This window comes from Perca flavescens, chromosome 10, assembly GCF_004354835.1.
Source record: "Perca flavescens isolate YP-PL-M2 chromosome 10, PFLA_1.0, whole genome shotgun sequence".
Classification (NCBI taxonomy): Eukaryota; Metazoa; Chordata; class Actinopteri; order Perciformes; family Percidae; genus Perca; species Perca flavescens.
This window is the reverse complement of record NC_041340.1, coordinates 22,915,902-22,936,558: the sequence shown is the minus strand read 5'-3', so window position 1 is coordinate 22,936,558 and position 20,657 is coordinate 22,915,902. Positions and strand designations below refer to the sequence as shown.

At 39.9% G+C, this 20,657-nt stretch overlaps 1 protein-coding gene across 2 annotated transcripts in view; it reads right to left on the bottom strand.

Annotated features, from left to right (window-relative positions):
- Positions 1-253: 253 nt before the first annotated feature.
- Positions 254-20,657, bottom strand: part of LOC114563227 (glutamate receptor 3) — an 88,410-nt gene continuing 68,006 nt past the window's right edge. The window contains exons 11-16 of one of the 2 annotated variants that reach the window (XM_028590073.1): positions 19,224-19,597; positions 18,497-18,695; positions 10,005-10,252; positions 9,074-9,188; positions 4,432-4,679; positions 254-2,003 (exon numbers count right to left, since the gene is read on the bottom strand). In XM_028590073.1, coding sequence (XP_028445874.1) covers positions 4,434-4,679; positions 9,074-9,188; positions 10,005-10,252; positions 18,497-18,695; positions 19,224-19,597 — 1,182 coding nt within the window. In that variant the 3' untranslated portion in view covers positions 254-2,003; positions 4,432-4,433. Of the gene's footprint in view, positions 2,004-4,431; positions 4,680-6,123; positions 6,239-9,073; positions 9,189-10,004; positions 10,253-18,496; positions 18,696-19,223; positions 19,598-20,657 lie in introns of both variants that reach the window. The other variant, XM_028590074.1, reaches the window with a different exon arrangement.

The following is a 20,657-nucleotide window of genomic DNA, read 5'->3' as shown; positions in this document are numbered from 1 at the left end:
CCAAAAAATGCTCACACACTTCCACTGACTAACTAAAATATTGGACATATTACAGGAAAAACTCCTCTTTGTGTATTTGTCTGCAGGCGGCTACTGATACTCCGCCATACTGGGGTTAAAGTATGCAGTGTGTATAAGCGGGGCCGAGATCCTGCAGCCCCCTCAGGCCACAAAGTCATCCACAGTGTTTTTAGTCAGCAAAGACAGGTTCAAATAGTGTTGTGAAATGACATTAACATTAAAAGACACACGGCTCTTTCTGTACATTTTATTTACAAAATGTATTAAAAGTCTCTGTATAGCGCCTCACTAATGAGGTTCAGCAAATTATGCATGCATCTCTTGCTCTTTTGTACCCACTACTATGCCTTTTGCTTTTTTTGTTGCAGAAGGTGAGGTGTACAAAAAAAGAAAGAAAAAAAAAAAGACTGATTTACAAAAGAATAACCTGGGCTGGATTTCTAGCGTAAACCTAAGGTTTCGGTTTGAGTAGCAGAGCTCGTCAAGCATCACTGATTTCACATGCAATGTCCTAAAGGTAAAAAAGGGAAACCAATCTTTCATCATGTAATATAAATAATTCTCCTTTATCTAAATGTACACATCTTTCTCAATTTGTTCTCCATTTCTCTTCACATTATAAGTTTCTTTTTTTTTATATAAAACTATCTGCCCATAGTTTTAGGTGATTAGATAACTTGTCTTCCTAAATCCTACGGAATCACAGTCTTTTTGAAAGAAAGGAAATGATTACAGCAATACGGAAATGTGCTAAGCTTCAGGGGTCTCCCTGGCATAACCTTGTATAAATCTATTTTCCGTTGTATTCATATATTTTTCATTTTCATTTACTAGTGAAGTCACCAAACACTGTAATGCTCATTAAAGTCAAATCAAATTGAAAGCAAACCACAGCTCATTGTAAAATGTGCAATTGTTAAAGAAAATGGTAAAGTAATCCAAAATACTACAGTTTAAAAGCCATTACTGTTATCCTTTAATTGGATTGCAGTTAATCTACAATTGAATCACCCTTTTAGTTTGGTTTTACTTTCACGTACAGGAGACTCGAATGACTCTAGACTTCAGGGAAAGACTGTTTGGAGCGAGTCAGTGCTCCTTTGATATTTTACAAACTGTGGATCACAAACAGATTTCTTTTTTCTTTTTTGACTCAAGCATGAATACTTTGCTTTACACACTCTTTGTCATACAAAACACACTCTTGGCAGTATTGGAAGTGCGAATTATGACCTGGTTCTGTAGTGCGTAAAAGCCAAACCAGATCATCTTCTCATCTTCATGAGTCCCAACAAACGTTCAGAAGACAGTGGCAGCAGCACCAGAGTTTAGAGTACAAACAACACACTCGGAATTGTTTTGGGCTGAATGGCATTTCGCTCCAGTGAGATCAATCTGACTTTTAAAACAAGTACAATGCCACTATAAGTGACTTACAGCAGTATAAAAGCTATTGTCTAATAACCAGTGTCTAACAGTGCACTGAATAGATCTAATAAAATGATTTGAACACATGTAACCAGTGAAAATCTGGCAGCAGAAGGATGAAGAGTAATCTGATCATATTGATTACAAGAAACCAATTAGACTTGTCATATGAGATTCGTCGTCTTTCTGGCACTTCAAAGTGTGCTTAGGGTTGCAAAGGATGGCTTTAGTTCTCTCATTCATTGTAACATGTAAAATGTATTATATATATATATATTTCAATCACTGCACCATTCTTCTGTTTTGTATGAGTTTCAAGCTAAAAGCAATATCATTGTGAATGAGTTGCATTGATTGGACTCAGAGTTCCATAAGGCACTAAGAGAAGGGAGCGGCATCGGCTCTTCCCGTGACCAGTCCAGTCGTGTCGTCATTGCAGATAATCGTGCCGTGTCCGCCCGAGAGGATTTGGCTTGGAGCTCAATCCCCGTGATCCTGTCCTTTCATAGATGTTCAGTCACAGTTGTAAGGGACAATGGAAATGTTTCCTAAACCTGTGTCAACATACAGAGCACAAGAAAATGCAAAGAGTTGAGGTGTATAATGATTGGCAGGAAAAAGCTTACTACTACATACAACTCATGTTGGTTGAAAATATGTGACTGTTAAATTGAAAATGTCAACTTAAAAAATAAAAATCAAAGGAAATCTGTGTATTCAAGATTTCAACTTAAACATGCATTTAAAAAATTAGTTGAAGGACTACTTTTCATCCAGCTTGAAAAAAAATATTTTAAAACTCTATTGCTTTTATTTTTTAAAGCCCCTGAAAACTTGATTTCCAATTTTGTGTTTTTTTTCTAAATAACACCAACAGAAAGTTCCAGAAAATTATACATTTTATTTTAACACAGAAAAACTCAGCCTATTGCGTTCATCAGGACTGGGTGGGTGTGGTTTGATTTGATTTGATTGACAGCGGCAACATAAGTGAACAACCCACCAGCTGTCATAAAGTTTTGTCTATTCAGCCTTTTCTTTTTCCAGCCGAGACCTGCCCACTTGAATCCAGTGAGAAGAGCAGAGACAAAAAAACACAAACACAGAAGTCTCTCGTATAAATAATCCCAATAAGTTTTCACGGCGTTTAAATTACGTTGTTCTGTTGTACAGCTGTACTTCTGTAAACAGACATGTCAAACTTGGTGTTTAACGAGAAACAACAGAACACACATGCGATCAATTCAATCAAACACAAAACTAACAATTTACTTAACAATGCACTTCTCAAGGTCCCCTTTGTTTAGTTCAATGCTGTAAAACTGCTGTACAGAGATATTTGTTTAATTCCCACTTACTTCTAGTGCTATTAAAGTGAAAATGAGCTTTCAGTGGAACTACCTACTAAGTTTCCCCGGAAAAGTAAAGTTCCTAGGAAAGCTGTTAAGTGTGTTCTGTGGATTTTACAGAGTAACAGGGACACTGTAGAAATGCTGCTGTTGAACTTTATAAAGCTGCGCTCATCAACAGTTTTATATTAACAATGTGCAAATAAATAAAACAATGTAATGTGACTGAGGTCACTCAGTGTCAAACTCTTTTAGTTTTTTAGCCTCTTTTAGATCATTGTTTTGATTGGCTGTCTTGAAGCTTTAAAGTTTTGATTTGCTCCCACTGCTCTCCTCGTCAGATTCAGCAGATAGTTGCTTTCAGCGCCGTGTTCGAGCTCTAAAAAATGACTGAACACTACCTGTCCAGCACAAAATGACATAAAAAAATAAAATAAATAAAATAAGCGACTAGCTGGTGAACTAGGTTGTGCAGCTAAAGAGCCAGATATTTTCCTCAGAAGTTGACACCGAAACAGACTGAATATCGGAATGATCCTGTCCTATTGCTGTCCGTGTCTGCTGTAAGTCTAAACTATTTGCAAACACCTTCGCCATATAAACTTTATAAAGTAATAATATGTAAATGTTGTGTTTACAGCTTTTTTAATGCTGTGAACAAAACAAATACAATTCCATTTACCTATATTGTATTGAGATGGAGGCTGAAATATCTTGTGCAAGTAAAAGCAAACATATCTTCATGGCTAAACACCAATAGAGCAGCCCGTCCGCACACAGAAAACGCCCATATGAGTTGATTATGCAAGCAGCTCATAACGACCCATAATTACTTTTTCTGTTAGGTGGCGACCTCTGGTGGTTGTAGTAATTATCGCTAGAGCAAACAAGGCAGTCGGAGAAAAAGTATAAGAGCGCCAGTTGCACGTAAGGAGGATGGTTAGGGTGGTGGATGGGTCAAACAAACACATGACTTTCACTCAGAAAATAGGGTGTTAGGGTCTCTTGTGAAACCAAAATTTCAATGTTTTTCAATGTTTTTCAAAATGTTCAATTCAAATGTCAATTTGAAGTTAACTGAGTTTTAGTCCGTGACGCAATGACGTCACGTTACATCCTCCTATTAGTCGTTTTACATGACTCATTTTATGCCAATCCCTGATGTTTTACTAACCCTAACTAAGTACTTTTTTTGCCTAAACTTAACTAGTTCCATTAATTTGGGGCAACTGACCCTTAAAGATCAGATTACAATCACAGAATAAAACACATTTCTTTTCTCTACAATTCTTATGCACAATAACTCTATACAGCAGTTCTATGATACTGCACACAACATGAGGTTGTGTATCTGGTAACTTGCTAACATCGTGTGTACTCTCATGTTGCCCGAGGCATTATCCATGCTGCTATTTGTTACAAGGCATAAAAAATATCTCAAAGTTTTGTATTTGATTGGGCAAGTGTGTTCTGTTCTCGCCAAAATGACAACCGTAAACAATTTTACAAGCAGCAGCCACACAGTAACACATACAAATGAATTATTCACTCTCACTTATACGACAGCAAGCTAAATGATTCATGTCCCACTCTGCCCCGGGGACAGTGCGGACAGTAAGCAGAAACGACGTACCTCTAGATCTTTACGCTCTCGGTTCCGTATACGTTGTAGCCTTCTCTGTATGTGGCAAAGTTCTGGGTGTTGGTCGGGGGAGCCGGCTTAAAATTCTGGGCATTCTTGGCCAATTTCAGCCGTTTGGTTTCTTGCCGTGATTTATAACAGAACTCTATCAGAGCCACCATCATGGCCAGCCCCAGCCCTCCAACCAGAATATAGAAGACACCAGCCACATTGCTTAGGCTGAGAGCACTTGTCTTGTCCTGGGGGAAAGTGAATAACATAGTTAAGAGATTTGCAGTGGAGCACGAGCAGCAGAACAAAATACAGCCTGTATCCTTCAAACTGAGCCTCACATAGCCTGGACTTAAACTGCTCTTGTACATCATCATACTCTATCTTACTTGTGCTACAAATGGCAGATTATGGAGACTAACAGCTACAAACAACCAAAAATTGAAGATGTAATGAGGGGCTACGGCTAGAATTTCGACTGAACTGATTTTCCTATGGAGGTCACAAAGTTGAAAGGAACTTTAGACTGCCATAGTCAAACCATTCTCCACTATAAGGAGCAAGAAGCCAACTCTTAATGCTCTATCTGCTGGTGAATGTAGAGCTTCCCCTTCCCTACGCTACATGTATGTAAAATGGCTTCTGCTCTTGACCATGTAAGGAAGCTGGTCAGTATCGCATAGGTCGACAGCTCTGAAAATCCCTATCCTTTTTTTTTTTAATCCTCTTGGCGACATGTACGTATAACTCTCATGGCAACATTGTCATACAGTACAGTCAATTTCATAATAGATGAATGATAGCTCCATTAAAGTTAAAAAAAAAAACCTCATTAAAGATCAAACCATTTTGCTGCTGCTTACCTGCCAAACATATTCATTAAAAATTTGTTCATTACAGTTTTACTATTTGCAGTTTAACCCTATGAGCGTGGAGATATCGTAAAGCTATCTAGCAACCCTAACCTATAATCTGAGGTTCTGACTGTATCTCAGAGGGTTAAATAGTGGGTTTATTACATTCTCCAACTTCTTGTAATGTACAAACAGAGCCTCTAACTTCAACTCCAAGCAGCCACAAGATTTCGAGGACACCCTACAGTGCTCTCGCCGCTTAGAGAAGTTGAATTTGAGTAACTCATCACAATAAGAGGCTATGCTTGTTCATCACACCACAGGAGGCCAAAGAATCTAATAGACACATTTCGATGCAAACTAGTAACAACACAAATAAATCAAATTTTCATTAACAGTTTGGTAAATAGGAACAGCAGCATAATGGTCAAAGTATCATGAATGTCAAGAGTGAAAATGAGCAAAAATAGCATTTTATCAACAACTATTAACTGCTGTGATTCAATTGAAATAGTGTATCTGAAAAGCACTTTCCCCGCACTATTATCATTACAGTTTTCACAAAAAAGAGTTCATTTTATATTGCAAAAAATGGCTCATTTCTATGGCAATGACAGAAAAAAATGAATTTGGGGAAGCAGTGCCTTGTGTTAAAGCCACAGTGTTAAAACTGTGTTACAGTTTGTGGCAGAAAAACTCAAATACTAAAAAAAATCAAAATTATGTGTAGCAAATAAACAAAATGTATACTATAGATGTCAGAGAAGTCTTGTCTTGCATATGAACAGTACGTCAAAATGCAATTTGGAATCAGTACAAAAGACCTGCAGCGACTGACCTTACTTCCAGAGTCCTTGGTTCCACATTCACCCTTATCGTACCACCATTTGTTTTTCAGCTTGTCTAAGATGCCTTGTTCACTGAGTTTCAATACTGCAAGGTTTACAGGAGTTCTTCACGTGGGAAATAACATAAATAACATTATATTATGTTATTTTATGTTATTCAACTTTTAAACTACTACATACTTTACAAAGCGATAAAGCAGGGCTCCTGGCTGTCAACATCACAAAAAGCAGGCATTCTACCTATTACCTTTATAACCCCTAGTCTAAAGCCAGGACCTACCCATATCGCTTTGAGTAATCGGCAGACGCTGTTAACAGGGCGACGAGCAGGTACTGTAAGTACAATCTGCAAGTCTATGAATATCCAAAAGCACCGGGGGTACATTGGTTTGGGGGCAGGAAATGGATCAGAGGGGCTTTCTGAACAGCATTTAACAAGATCAGTCCAACAGGAGCTTTGTCTTAACAAACAGAACAATCTAAGTGATGCACACTACCTTTCCATTTCCATAATATAAGCTGAATCCTGCAATGGCTAATGTTACTGTCACCAGCATGACAACAATCAATTATATTAGTACAAGTGCTACAACCAATTTCATATCCAAGCAATGATGGCCAAAAGTGAAAGCTTAATTAATTCTTAGGTGTTCTATGCCGACATATCGCCAAGAAACCTTATCTCCCAATTACACCAGATTAGTGTCAGATGAGTGTGTCCCAACCAAACTGCACAGAGCTGCAGGACTAAGCTCGAAAGTATCAGTGGAATAATTCCTCTCATATTTGCCTGTAGCTGCATAATCTAATGTCTGACACAGCTGTTTCTTGACGTTTGATGTCCATCGGACGTCAAACTACTCTATGTAATCATAAATTATCATAATGTTCTATTGTCTTAAATTACTTTAAGAAAAAAAAAACATTTGTGAAGTTGGATAAAGATCACATATTGTAGTCATCATATAAAAGTGAAACATTTGGGGTTCAGGTCAATCTCTCTGTGTAAAAGTGAAAAGCAAAGAAAAATGCAATGATAAATGAGTGACCTGACTACTCCCTGGGAACAATGTCCCCCAAGGGGACTAAAGCAATGCATAATGCACCGAGAGAAGATTACATCACTGTAAATCCCTCATAGCCAATCTGGAGAAACGGACTGTAAAGACCAGAGCATTGTCTTGAATCGGAAAGACATTGATTAACAATGCAATTACCCTGCAACATGCTCTGTGTCTGAAACTCAATCTAGGCTGCACTGTGTTGTGCCTGAGGGCAAGAAAGAGCTGTATTAACTGTGTGTGTGAGGGTCTTCATGATTATGTGCATCTCCTCATGTCTGTTGGAACACGGAGCTGTGAGTGGGACGGGGCCAAGCGATGCACTGTCTGGATCAAATCGCTTAAGGCCACTTTATTCCACCTAATCAGGCCTTTCCACTGAGTCCTAGGGAGCCAGGAAACAGACAGTACGGTACATACCTGTGCATGATAAAAGATCGATGACAGCACAAGAAACAGATGCCTCTCAAATGGCTCCTGAGCATCAGTAGCACAGGGAGGCCTCCTGATCTCAGTGACCACAGAACATAACAATGTTAGCAATGCAAACATTGAAAAAAGGTGACATTAAAAAATCCCTTTTCAGAAATGAACCACAGGCATTTTGTTGACATTATTTGATCTATGCCTCATGCAGCCTCTTGTGGTCATGCTATTAAAAAAATAAGTCTGGCTGCAGCTTAACTGTTCATTGTGGTTTTGGCCAATCCATGACAAATGACATTAATCGTAATGACATAATCTGCAGTCCACGGGACTTCATCAAGTTTGTAATCTAACCAATGGCTTTATAGGTGTATATATATATATATATATATATATATATATATATATATATATATATATATATATATATATATATATTATCTGTAACCTCGTGGCACATAATCTAAGTAACATTATACTAAATTGTCATGGTTGATTGAAGTTTCACACTTTGCACCATTACTGTAGCTTCCACAATGGAAACAAACATGCATCATTTAACCACAGAAGAAGAGGGAGAAATCTGATAGTCAAAATGGTCACAGCTGGGTTATTCATGAGTTGGGGTTTGGAATTGCATGTGCTGAAAATCAAACCACAGGTGATTTATCAGATGACTCATTAAAAGAAATCTTAGGTCTTTTGTTTAATTAGAATTCTCACGTTTGCCTGCAATGCTTAGTCCCCTCAAGACGCCGCTGTTCCCCTTGCTTTCCTGTCAGCCTCAGCTGTGCAGCCATTTTGAGGTTTGGAGTAGAATTGATCACGTTGGCTTTAAAGCTCATGGGTTCTGGGCCAGTGTCATGGATGTGAAGCAGCTGTGCGGTGACGTACTGCGAAACCATGTGTTTTAGAGGATTAGCAAACTTTTCCAATGTCAAATATTCTATCACTTGCAAACTTAAAGGCCGAGCTCTTCTTGAATTACATGTGCGTGACTTCCTCAACTGTGTTTTACTCAAACTCTCAAAGCTACCTAGACAAAGTCCCAATATCTGCAACTAGGTGATCTGCCCTACACATGTGAAAGGGTGAATAAACAAAGCTCAACCTTTCACAGCTGCAGGGCAGCCACATTCACCTCATAGTCACCCTTTTTGAGAATATCCAGTAACTTTGAAGAAAACTCCTATCTCCTATAATTCTTATTCTGTGAACATCACAGTCTCAATAACCGCAGATATTATTGTTCTGTCAGCTAAGAAAAGGCTCCTTAGTTTGATCTGAGTTGTGAAAGCGTCTGGTCAGACTAGCAGTTAATTTGGTAATCTGCCGTGGGGCAGCAGCAGGTTGGTTGGGGCGGACAGTTGGTTTGGTTATGGTTGGGTTGTTATAACAGCCTTGCCGATTACTCTGCACTATGGTACCCGATTGTGGTGACATCGAGGCTGACCTTGGAGTCACCTCCCCCGCTGCCGCACTCTCCCTTGTCGTACCACCATTTGTTTTTCAATTTGTCCAAGAGGCCTTGCTCATTCAGTTTTAAAACTGCCAGGTTAACAGCATTTCTTGAAACGATAAAACATAACTTGTAAGAAAATGCACAGGTCCGTGAGAAATCTAATGCAAAGTAATAATTGTACTAAGCATCAAAATGTAATGGTAGTGAGACTACCACTATCAAAGCAGGGGCTTATGCACAGAATCTGTTAATCAGAATGGTCTAGGAAAGGACAAATTGTTTAAGAATTTAAGGAATATGGAGAGATAAGAAAGGCTAATATAAGGTAAAGACAGTGTTAAATCTTGGAAAAGGTGGCATGAAGGGTTACGTAGTTTAGAACTGAAGTGTGCGGGATGGGGACACTCGTCATTGAGAAGAAAAGTAACAACAACAAACATCATGCAATTAACATTCGTCACAAGTGACAGCGCAGCTTTTAAAGGCTAAATTGAAAAACCATTGAACTGTTAAATTAAAAGTTACAACACAACAGTCAGGTAGGACAGCACACGGGACAGAAGGAGAGATCGAAGGAGAGAGAAAAGCAACGGTAAAAGAGACATACATATGAAATGATTGTTAGCTTTAGAATTATCATCGGGATTTGATTCTTTGACTAGAAATTAGCAACTCTTATCACATAGTATATATATATATATATATATATATATATATATATATATATATATATATATATATAAAAAAAAACATTTCTTATCGTTTAACCTTTGTATCCAAGTGCATTGAAAGGCATACTACCGTTACCTCTGTGTCCACAACAAAACAAGAAGGGGAAGAGAAGAGAATGACAACAGGGGGACATCAGGGTAGGTGGAATACTATAACAACATGGAGGATATTGTTATATTATTCCACCCACCTTAATGCTGAGCCTTTGGGCGTCGCCACACCGTATCCTTTCGAGTCGAGGTTCCCGCCCACTTTCATGGTGTCGCAGGGCTTCCGCTGCTCGATGTACTCGTTCATGGTGGACTCGAGGAGAAAGGCGAACTTGCCCTTTGACTTTCGTACCCGGGCTACGCCATCGGGTGTGGTCTTAACAAACACTGAGGGTTCAGCGGATTTCATGTATGACCACATCTTCTCATATACTGCTATTTTGGATCGCTGTGCAGAGAAGAAAAAGGAAAAGAGAAGTAGTTTAGAAAAATTAAAAAAAATAAAATCATAGGCTTTTAATGGAATTTGTAGGATTTTTGTGCTTAATGATCACTTTGTTTTAAACTGGCATCATGAAGTATTTATAGACATCTTGGAAAAGTGGCAACGATATCTTTAAATACTTCCAGAAAATATAGCTGGTGGACTTTTACAAGATCATGAAGTACAAAAATTTTCTAAATCCATTTCTCGATGTACTCTTCAAATACTATGTTGCAGCTTAAGGCTCACATTCACCGAGTGGGAATGAGGACCACACATCACCTGTATAGTATAATGTCATGCAAATTGGGTTTTAGTAGAAATACTGGCATTTGTGGACTTGGTTATGCAACACTATCGTCAATAATTAAACGTTTGTGTCAGTGAAGTGTGTATAATGATGATTTATATGGAAACTTGCAAAAGTCTTGGCGAATTTGAGCCTTGGTTTATAGTTTTAATTTAACTTGTAGAACTTATTACAGTCATTCATTTCAACAACACTGTCCTTAATGTAACATCTCTCAACTGTGACTCAGAGGCAATGTGCATAAGAAGTAAGAGAAGCGGACAAGAAAGCGGGTTACGCAGACACAAGGCAACTCATCACAAAGTGACACAGATGAGCCTTTTCCCAGCGCCTGGGGTCAGGCTTAGCGAGCCTGTAAAATCTGTGGGAGTTGAGCGCTATCTATAATAAGCATCAATTAAATTATTCAATGCCGCTGGATTTATTTTGGCATAGGCATTTCACACTTTGAACAGATCCTGGTCCAAGCAGCGATGAGCCAGTTCCCGAGTGGCACTGTGTTTACTGCAGACTGGATCCCACATAAAAAAGATACTTTCTTTTAGTAAAGGCCAGAGAGAGAGACAGAGGGGGTTGGATGCCTTTCAAGAACTGGCTGAATCAAAAGATCTACTGTCAACCAAAGGATTTGTGTATTTAATATGGACAAGCTGTTGATATACCAGCATCTGTCAGAGATGTTTCCCGAGGGCGTTTTTCTTTTAACCTCACAGGGCCACAAGTCATGAGTTTAGCCATAATAAAATGTGAAATGATTAGTCAATGAATTCATTAGTTGATTGACAGAAAAATATTTTCGAGTGTCTACAGCCACACTAGCTGCTCCGGTGCTTGGAGCTAACATCAGCATGCTAGCATGCTCACAAAGTCAATGCTAACATGCTGATGCTAGCAGTTATAATGTACCAGTTCCGTCATTTAAGAATGACATTAGTTTTGTAGGTGTTTGTTAATAAACCAAAGTACTTGACAAAATAAAAATTTGACCTGATGATGCCACTTTTTAATAACGCCGCAAACATTTGCTGCTTCAAGCTTCTCAAATGTTTTTGGACAAAAGAAGCGGCTTGAAATTGTCAACTTGGCCTCTGGAAGATTCTAATGTTAATTGTTCACTATGTCTGACATTTTATACTTGACTGAAAAAATAATCCACAACTTAATCGATAATGTCATTCATTGTTAGTTGTTACAATTAACAGGCCATTCAGTCAACTAGGAATGCTTAAAAAAAAAAACAGTAAAGATCATGTATTGTATAAAACTCTATTATTGAATGTTGAAAATAAGGTACAGTACAGTTAGATAACTGCACATGGATAAATGGAGACAATCCAGACATACTGATCAGTACACAGACTCGCTGTCCTCAGTTGGTAAAAGCCCCCCTAACAAGAGCATATCCATCTCTAATGCATTTCTATTAATAAACAAAAGCATTAACCTTGACCTAACGAAAGTGCTTTACTGGCTTTATGTTATCATATATAATTTGTTTGCAGGCATCTGACATAGAGCATCAGTCCAAGGGTGAGGATGAGATGAGACAGCAACATAACACAAATTAAAAAGTCGGCATGATGAATGTCCTCAGCTCAGATGAAAAAGCTTTAAAGTTTGGGGTGATGGCCATTTTATTTTAATGCAACGGCTGGGGAGGGAGTCACAGTTAGATGTGATGTTTTTGTTGAAAATCTTGTTAAATGCGTTCAAGTTGCATGTGTCAGACATCATGGAAAGGACACTAGTTTAGAAGACAATTTCCCCAAAGACCCGGGGCTCATCTGCTCGGCAGTGGCTCGGCTCCAGACGCCTCCTCAAATAAAGAGAAAGTAATGGATCTGGGCATTGATTACTGACGACAGAGTGTGCTGCCTCAGTGCTTTATGAAGTCAATTCATCAATATCAGAGCGGGGAAGAAGTGAGACCAAAACTTAAATAGGCCGATTCCACTAAAGTCACCAGTGAGATGCTTAAAGCAGATTCTAATAGAGGAGGAAAACAAGATACAGTGAGAAAGCCTAGGAGGGAAACAGAGATATTTGATTATTGCTGGCACACAAACGTGCATACTCACAAACACACACACACACACACACACACACACACACACACACACACACACACACATAATGCATCAAAAAATCTATTCTTGCATGTCTTTTTCTAAATGTAATCATTCACAATCCGGTCTATGGTGATCATTTAAAATTCAATTTGGGAATAATGACTGCAAAAGTCCATCATCAATGAAAAGACAATTTGTTGAGCAATTATAGGCTGCCATTAATACAGCTTTATACGTACATGTGGCTCTCCTTCACACCATATAATGGCCCTGTTAGAAGACACTGCTGTATTCTAACTGAGCTTCCAGACAATTAACAGGGAGGGGTTACATTTGATAGCTATTGTATAAAGCGAAAAGAAACACAAGTCCATCTTGGGTAATTGGCAAACGGCACAATCCTCCTGCTTTAAATGTCCTCAAATTATACTAAAGCAATCATAATGTTGCTCTTTTCATAATGAAGTACGTAAATAGTCAATCTCAGCCAATGCTCCTACCTAGGCTACACAGTTACATCATCTGTGTAGGTGTTCACCAGCAAATCTGCTTCCTGCTGCCTTGCAAAACTCAGGTCTGTTATTCCAGCCTGGTGACCAAAGATGAGGAATCAAGAGAACATGACTTGCCTTTAGCAAGACTAGGTCAGTGGGATACCAGAGGAAAACTGGTGGGTGCTTATTATTCTTCTGGGGAGAAGTCTTTCGAATCACCACATCCAAATCACATGCAGATATGAACACACGGGCACTCAGGCACAGTAATGCATGCACATACAAATGAAGGTTTCCTTAGAGCAGGAAGGACAGCAATGACATACAAGCATTGGCCAACATAGGCAGTTATTTCTAGCTTTTTGCAATGGGGGGGGGGCAACGTAGTCTACAAGAGCGGTGGAGGCGCAGGTCTGTCATATTTTAGGTTATATTTCAATCTAAGCTTTATCCTGCCTGTGTGTGTGTGTGTGTGTGTGGGTTAAACTTGTGCGTCAGTATGAGAGGCCATGGGCGCGTGACTAAGCGGCAGTACCTGGGAATTTGAACAGACTCTACAACCTGCACGCTGTTATTAGCTGGGGGTTACACACCCACGTGGGGCCCAAAGGCTCTTTGTTGATGCTCGCAAATGTCCCGCACACAAACAAATAAGAAGAAAAGAGAAAATTCAGGCAGAGGGCAGAGTCTCTGCAGATACAGACACCACCACACACTTCTAATGGGTCATGATTGAGAGGGACTACATTTGTTGTTTTTTTAAGAAAATACTGCATATTATACCTTTAAACCTGCAATACCTGGGGTCAGCAGAAACAAGCAGTAAAACTCAAGCGTCAACTTTGAAGTTTATATGTCAAACTTTTACTGCCCATTTACACATCCAGCAGATATGGAGTTGAGTTTCTTGCCACCTGGTGAATCTAATATTCACTCTCTTTTAGCTCTGTTTTACTAACTCCTGAGGTAATATCTGGCTCTTAAACTCCTAAATGCTGCATTGTGTTCATCAGCTAGCAGCTAATTTTGTCACCACAAAATTAGCTGCTAGCTGATGTTACCTGTCCACCGACAGGTAACATCAGTTTTTAGAGCTTTTTTTGTTTAAAAAACAGCTTATACTTAAATGTTAATAAATGGCTCAAATGCTAACCTTTGTTCTGTGTTGCACTATGAGAGTGAAGATTCACCCGATTTGCTAAAGATTTAGCCATGGAATTAAAACTTTGTTTGAAGTCAAAGGTACTTGTATCATGGACAGTACAAGAAGTGGATTATATAATTTATAATCTACTTATATTATTCATTCTTATTACAAGGTTACGTTGATTGAGGTTTATACCAGTCTTGTATTTACATTACAGTTAAAGGTTTTGATGCAAACCCTTTATGGTCAACTCAAATATTTTGGTTGGAGGGCCAGATTTGGCCCACAGGCTATTTGCCTGCATTAAAGGATACAAGTATTACTCTCTTACACTAAGAAAGGCTACCCCTTGGGCATCTCTTCCCAGTCTAGAGATGAAATGCTTATTGGCCAGAAAAAGTAAAGCCTCTCAAGTCTTCAATGAAATGGACAGAAGGAAAAGAAAAAAAGTCAAGAGAGATTTGCTTTCCTGTACTTTCTGAAAGATCATTAGTAAACCTAAAGACTAGAGGTTTTGTTTTTCTAGAAATCACCAAAAATGTCATTAAAATGTCTGAGAAGGGACAAGTGATTAACGTCCAAAGTCAAAGCACTTGCCCTCTCCAATCCAAATAACCACTTAATCTGTATTGATTCTCAGTTATGCAGCAATTCCTGACCTCCGTCCACTACCCTTCGAACTGCAGCAGTTTTTTATTCTTCCTTTCGCGTCGCAGGCTGCTTTCATTATGGCCTCTCCCACATACGTTACACCGATTGTGTATCTAAATGCCATCTCCAAACATCCACCACTACATTTCCTTCTACTTTACCTCTGCTTTGTTCGTGGACATCACCACTTCGCCCCAATATCCTGTATGCCAGGACTACCTGTATCTCAAGTATGCAGAAATGAAAGTTGAGGCTCTGTGGGTGTACTCTGTCACTGAAGTGCCACATGTTACGCCCTGAATACCAATTGCCCGTCTTTGATGCTTGTTGCTGGACTCAAATAGCTCCTCTCGCGCCTGCTGTTGCTGCTCATCTAAAGTTCGACAAGGCCCTCTGAGGACAGCGCATTCCCTCAGAGGTTACGCCTATCTCGCACTAGTCTATCATCACTGTTGTCAGCTTTCTCTTTTATGCAAACAGGCTCTAATCTTTATAGGAGCCTCCCCTTCACTCAGCGCTGTATTCAAACACAAAGTGACAAGAGCTCGGGGAGTTGGGCTACAATGTGCTGCATATGATTGCAGGGCAACCTTAGGATTTCTTGTGTAAATCTCCTTTCCAGGTCCTCTTTGTGCCACCCTGGCCTAATGCAGTTCTGCTCTGCATAAAAAAACCCTACTTATTAAACATTGTGTTGGACCACGCAGAAGCTATAGTGTATGTGCCAACAGCTGAGACGTGAAATTGATTTTCATGCTTAGTAAAATGCATTGGCGACTGCACTCAAGCTGTTGTTCCTTTCTTCACCACACCTGCAGATCAGCAAGATGTACGATGTTTGCCGTTGAGGCTTTGGGTTGATGTATAATCTTTTTTGAGGGGAACAGAAAACAATGCTGCGGTCTCATTTCTCTGCACAATTATCATTCTTTCATTGTTACGCTGTTAAATGAGGTGCATGATGGGACAGCAGTGTGGTTGTCTTTGATGGTCTCACCCCGGTCTTTACACGTAATTAAACAGCCACATCAGCCCATTTTATCATCTCAGCCATTATTACCATCCAGCTTCTCCTTCAATGTACAATTCAAAAAATGTAACCGAGCCAAGCCTTTTGATGGTATAAAACCTCATCAAGAGGATAAACGTGGCCTCGCTGGTACAACTCATAATTTTCTAATCATCCAAAACACAAATATCCAACTGACTGCATGAAAAGAACCATGACAGGAATTAAAATGATGAAACAAATCACAGTGGTGCAGCGGCGCATGACAGCTGCTATGTTGAGGAAGAGCAGCAGAAAAGCTCCAAGCTATATCTCGCATTGTGTCAAGGTAAAGCGAGAGACAGGCTGGACTCAGAGGGGAAGAGGGTGCCCAAACAGGCAGGGCAGTCGTGGAAAGAAGAGCCAAGTGCGAGTAGAGCCGCGCTGCCAAGCGCCTAGAGCCATTCAGGCTTCCAATGGGCACATCAACGGGCTCCCAGCTGTCCTAGTTGGTTGTGAGCAGCAGAATCGGAGGCTTCTACTCTAACACCTCGTTCTTTGAACATTCCTCTGCAGCTTCTCCTCATTCCCACCACCGAAACGAACACACACGCGGCACAATGTGAATATTGTCGCTGTTAGGTAATGAGCCGTATATCCAAACTGTCATTTTTCAGGAGCTAAAAGAACAAAGGCTCTTAAAACCACAGAAGACGATGAGATAATTTAACTGATTTGAAAACATGAACCATCCAAATGAGAGTTAGAAGGTTTTACAGCTCATTATGACAAGCCATGTTCCTGTTATTGCATCTCGTTTTTTTTGTTTTTTTTGCTTTCTGCTTAGAAAGGAAGCAGAATAAAACGATATACTTTACAAATATTACTGTGTTTGTTCTACTTGACAGGCACTTTTACAAAATAAACCAGGTGAAATCGTCAAAAAATGAAAGGCCGGGGGGGGGGTTCAGGGATGACATATGTCTTGTTTGAAACATTGGACTTGATTTAAAATTTCCAGCTGGCTGATGCCGTATGGGTCTAATTAAGCCCGGATGTATTTCCTGAAAAACAGATCTGAAACAGAACTTTACTTCATATTTATTAGTGTGTTTCTTTGCTTGTCAGTCCTCTGCAGCTTTAATTAAAAGTCCCTTGGAGTAGCGGTTCACACATGTCAATTTCTATTTGAAGACTTGGGGATGGAACTAGGACACTCATTATACAGAACACAGGGAAACTGCTACTCCCCGACCACCTCTCGGATTGTTCTACCAGCAGACCCGCCGTGGCTCCATTGTCAGGCTGGAAACCTAATCTGTAATTGGCACCCATCATGTCTGTGACAAAGACATATATTGTATATACACCTGATGAAAGGAAGAGTGATGACAGGCTTTGTGAGGTGCTGTATGGAGAATAGACTGCTGTCATGTATGTCATGTGCCATGTTATTATCTTCACAGTAAACAGCCTTTCATAACCAGCACCTCAGAAACAAACCTCTTTTAAAATATGAAACTCTGCAGATGCTATCTTGTCCGTCTTTGTGTGAGAAAAAAAAACATGATTTTCATTTTGCATTTCGTTGTTCTGAGCAATATAACCCAGGGGTAAAACAAATGAATCGCTCTTTCTGCCAACAGGCTGCAGCTGTGAAACATATGAATTGTTTCTCTCCTGCTGATGAGTAATGAGGGTAGCGTAGGATAAAAGACTGTCATATTGCCTTTTCGTCATCACAGACAGAGAGTGCTGTTTCATTAATTCTTTTTCAATTTATTAATCTGCAAATGCAGAGGATTGGATAGCTGACGCAGCTGCTCCGTAAACTAAAAGACATCGGCGGATTTTAGAGCGGAAGGTTGATCACCTTAATGATATGCAGCGGAGTTTAACTCCTGCGTAGTGAGCATGTGGTTTCCTTCCAGAGACTAATATACTTTCGCTTCAGATTTTACTTAATTTATGACTTAATTGCCAGGCCAGTCCCTCATGCCGACGGACATATTGCTTATTCCATCTGAACTGTCTTTCAGACTGCTCTGTGTGACCTACAGGGCTCTTCTTCATCAGGTCCAATTTGCCAGCCTTGGCCAGCTAGCTAATTATATTTCATGAGCTGACCCTTCTGAGTTTGAGCCTGATGGTGGGTGCTTTGATTAGCCTCCTGTTTTTTATCACCTCTGAGTCTTCCACGTTGTTATCACACTTTCTGCTGACAGCCCCAGTGCCTCAAGGTTGCACACTGCAGTTCTGCCGCATAAATTTCACGTTCATGTCATAAGAGTTCAAGAACTGCTTCTCTGTCAACATGCCTCATTTGGAGCAATCTTGTGTGGGTCAAAAGTGCTGTGCTAAAAGTACAAAATGGAAAAGCTGCGAGGAGGAGATTATCAAGGACATTACACAAAGTCGTCAAAAAGCCTGAGTGCAAAATGTTTAGGCCTTTGCAATGTTTTGGACATTTAATCTGAAAGCAAAGGAGCCACTGGCAGATTCGTAAGGTGCTGTGTGTGGAAAAAAAACAGTTTTATGAAACTACTCACCCTAAAAAACTCCTTTGTGGAGCCTGAGTCCAGAGTGCCATATGCTATCTCTGTCTGCTTGGCTAAATCTTCGGCACTTTCTATAGGAGAGACCATCCTCTCCACTGTCAAGAAGGCAGCCAGGTTGGCTGTGTAGGAGGAGATGATGATGAGGGTGAAGAACCACCACACACCACCAACGATGCGGCCCGACAGAGACCTGCGAGGGGGTTGATGACAAGGAAACAAAGAATGTAATACCAATCAACCTGCTAAGATGCAGTTGAAGAACAGTTGTGTTTAATGTACCTAATTGCACCGGTAATCACAATTTCCTTGTAAATCAACCGGGTGCTGCATCAGCACTCTAAAACAGCACATTTCCAAAGGAAACTAGCACACGCTGTTTAAAATGTACTTAAATCCAAGTCTGTAATTGGCTGTTAAGCAACCAGGGTCAAAGTTCATTTCATAGCCTAAAGAAAGTATTGATGAAACCATTTTGGTGATGATGATGATGATTTCAGCATACAAACTCAATTATACATATCGTAGCTGCAATAAATGTGAAATAGGTTTAGCTTCAAATAATGAACACCTGAAGGAAGAGGACCGGAAAGGAAGATGCTGAAGTGACCCTGTGTTCCTATTAAGAACGCATCTCATCACTTGCAGTTCAAAATTAAAGTAGTATTTGTTTCTGTTGTTCTCTGGTGTCTGCTCCTTGTGTCTACTGAAGCTGACCCACCTGGGGGAGATGTCACAGCCCTGCTGCATGAAGGCGCCCAGTGAGAACCAGAGGGAATTGAAGATGCCAAAGTCGTTGGGAGGATCGGGGGGCGTCTGGGGGTCTTTGGTCTCGTCCTGTTCATCCAGGTTCCACTCATAAGGACTGAACCGACTGACCAGGAACAGGACCACGCTCACCCCAATATAGGCAAACACTATACACATCCAGATCTCATAGGCCAGCGGGTCCAGGAAGGAGAAAACGCCAGGCTTGGACTTTTGCGGCTTCTTTATCATAATGGAGATGCCCAAACTCATAAAGGGCTTGGAAAAGTCTATCACCTCCTCTCGAACCAGAGTAATGGTAAGAGGTGCAACTGCTATATCTGCTCTCTGGAAACAGGGACATGCACAGCAAGCATTAGTCAGGAACTGCATACAGAAACGGGTCATTTTTATGTATGTGTTATGAATGACTGGAGCTGGAGAAGAAAAAGAAAACAATGTTGTTATTACACATTTTACACACAAATATAAGAACCAGCTGAGACACAGGCTGGAAAAAGAAAAAAAACACACACACACACACACACACACACACACACACACAGAAAAAGCAGAGTAGCATTTGCAGAGGGTTATGACCTGGGATGTAATATATCAGAAATTCAAACTGTAAAGTTAATCAGATTTCTTTACTGACATTTTGGTCCATTCAGAGTTAAGAGGAAAAAAAGTTCACGAGGGCCCTGCGAGACATTCAGAGAGACAGCTTGGAAAGAAATCCACGAGGCAGATGGATGTTTGAGTCATGTTTGACCAAATGCTTCCTTAATCACGACCTGAGGAGGAAAACTTTTCAAATGTGCAATATAACGTGCCATTTTATACTACATCTTGCTATGAGACTAGCTGCTTCAATAATGGAATGGTTCACATTGAAATTGCATATTTAAGAAGTAGTGAGTTGTCAGATGTCTTAATTTAAACAGCAGGATGTGCAGAAGAGGGGTTACTGTATACAAAACAAATCAGCAAGCCCTGGCTGTGTAAACATCACATGCCATTCAATAGGCTGGATATCCCAAACACTGCTTATTCTGGCATTAACTTTATTTATTTAAATTTTTTTTCCAAGCTGTTTCTCTTTATCTCCCTCCTTTGCTCTGCTGCTTCAATCACATTATCAAAAAAAATTCCACGGAGGTGGTGCTGCCTTTTTAGGAATCACAATGGGTTTCTTTGTAAAAGCAGAAGAAAATAATTAATCACATTGGAAAGCGTGTATGTGATTAATTAAATAACTGCTCCTCTTCAAAGGAGGACAATTCTTGGTATTGTGCTGTATTGTCTTTTGTTGAAATTGAGAAAACATTGGATTGAAGCAGCGTGAGTCAGAAAACGTTTCTTACAAGGTCAAACCAGGAGCAGCACCAATAGACCCAATAAACAT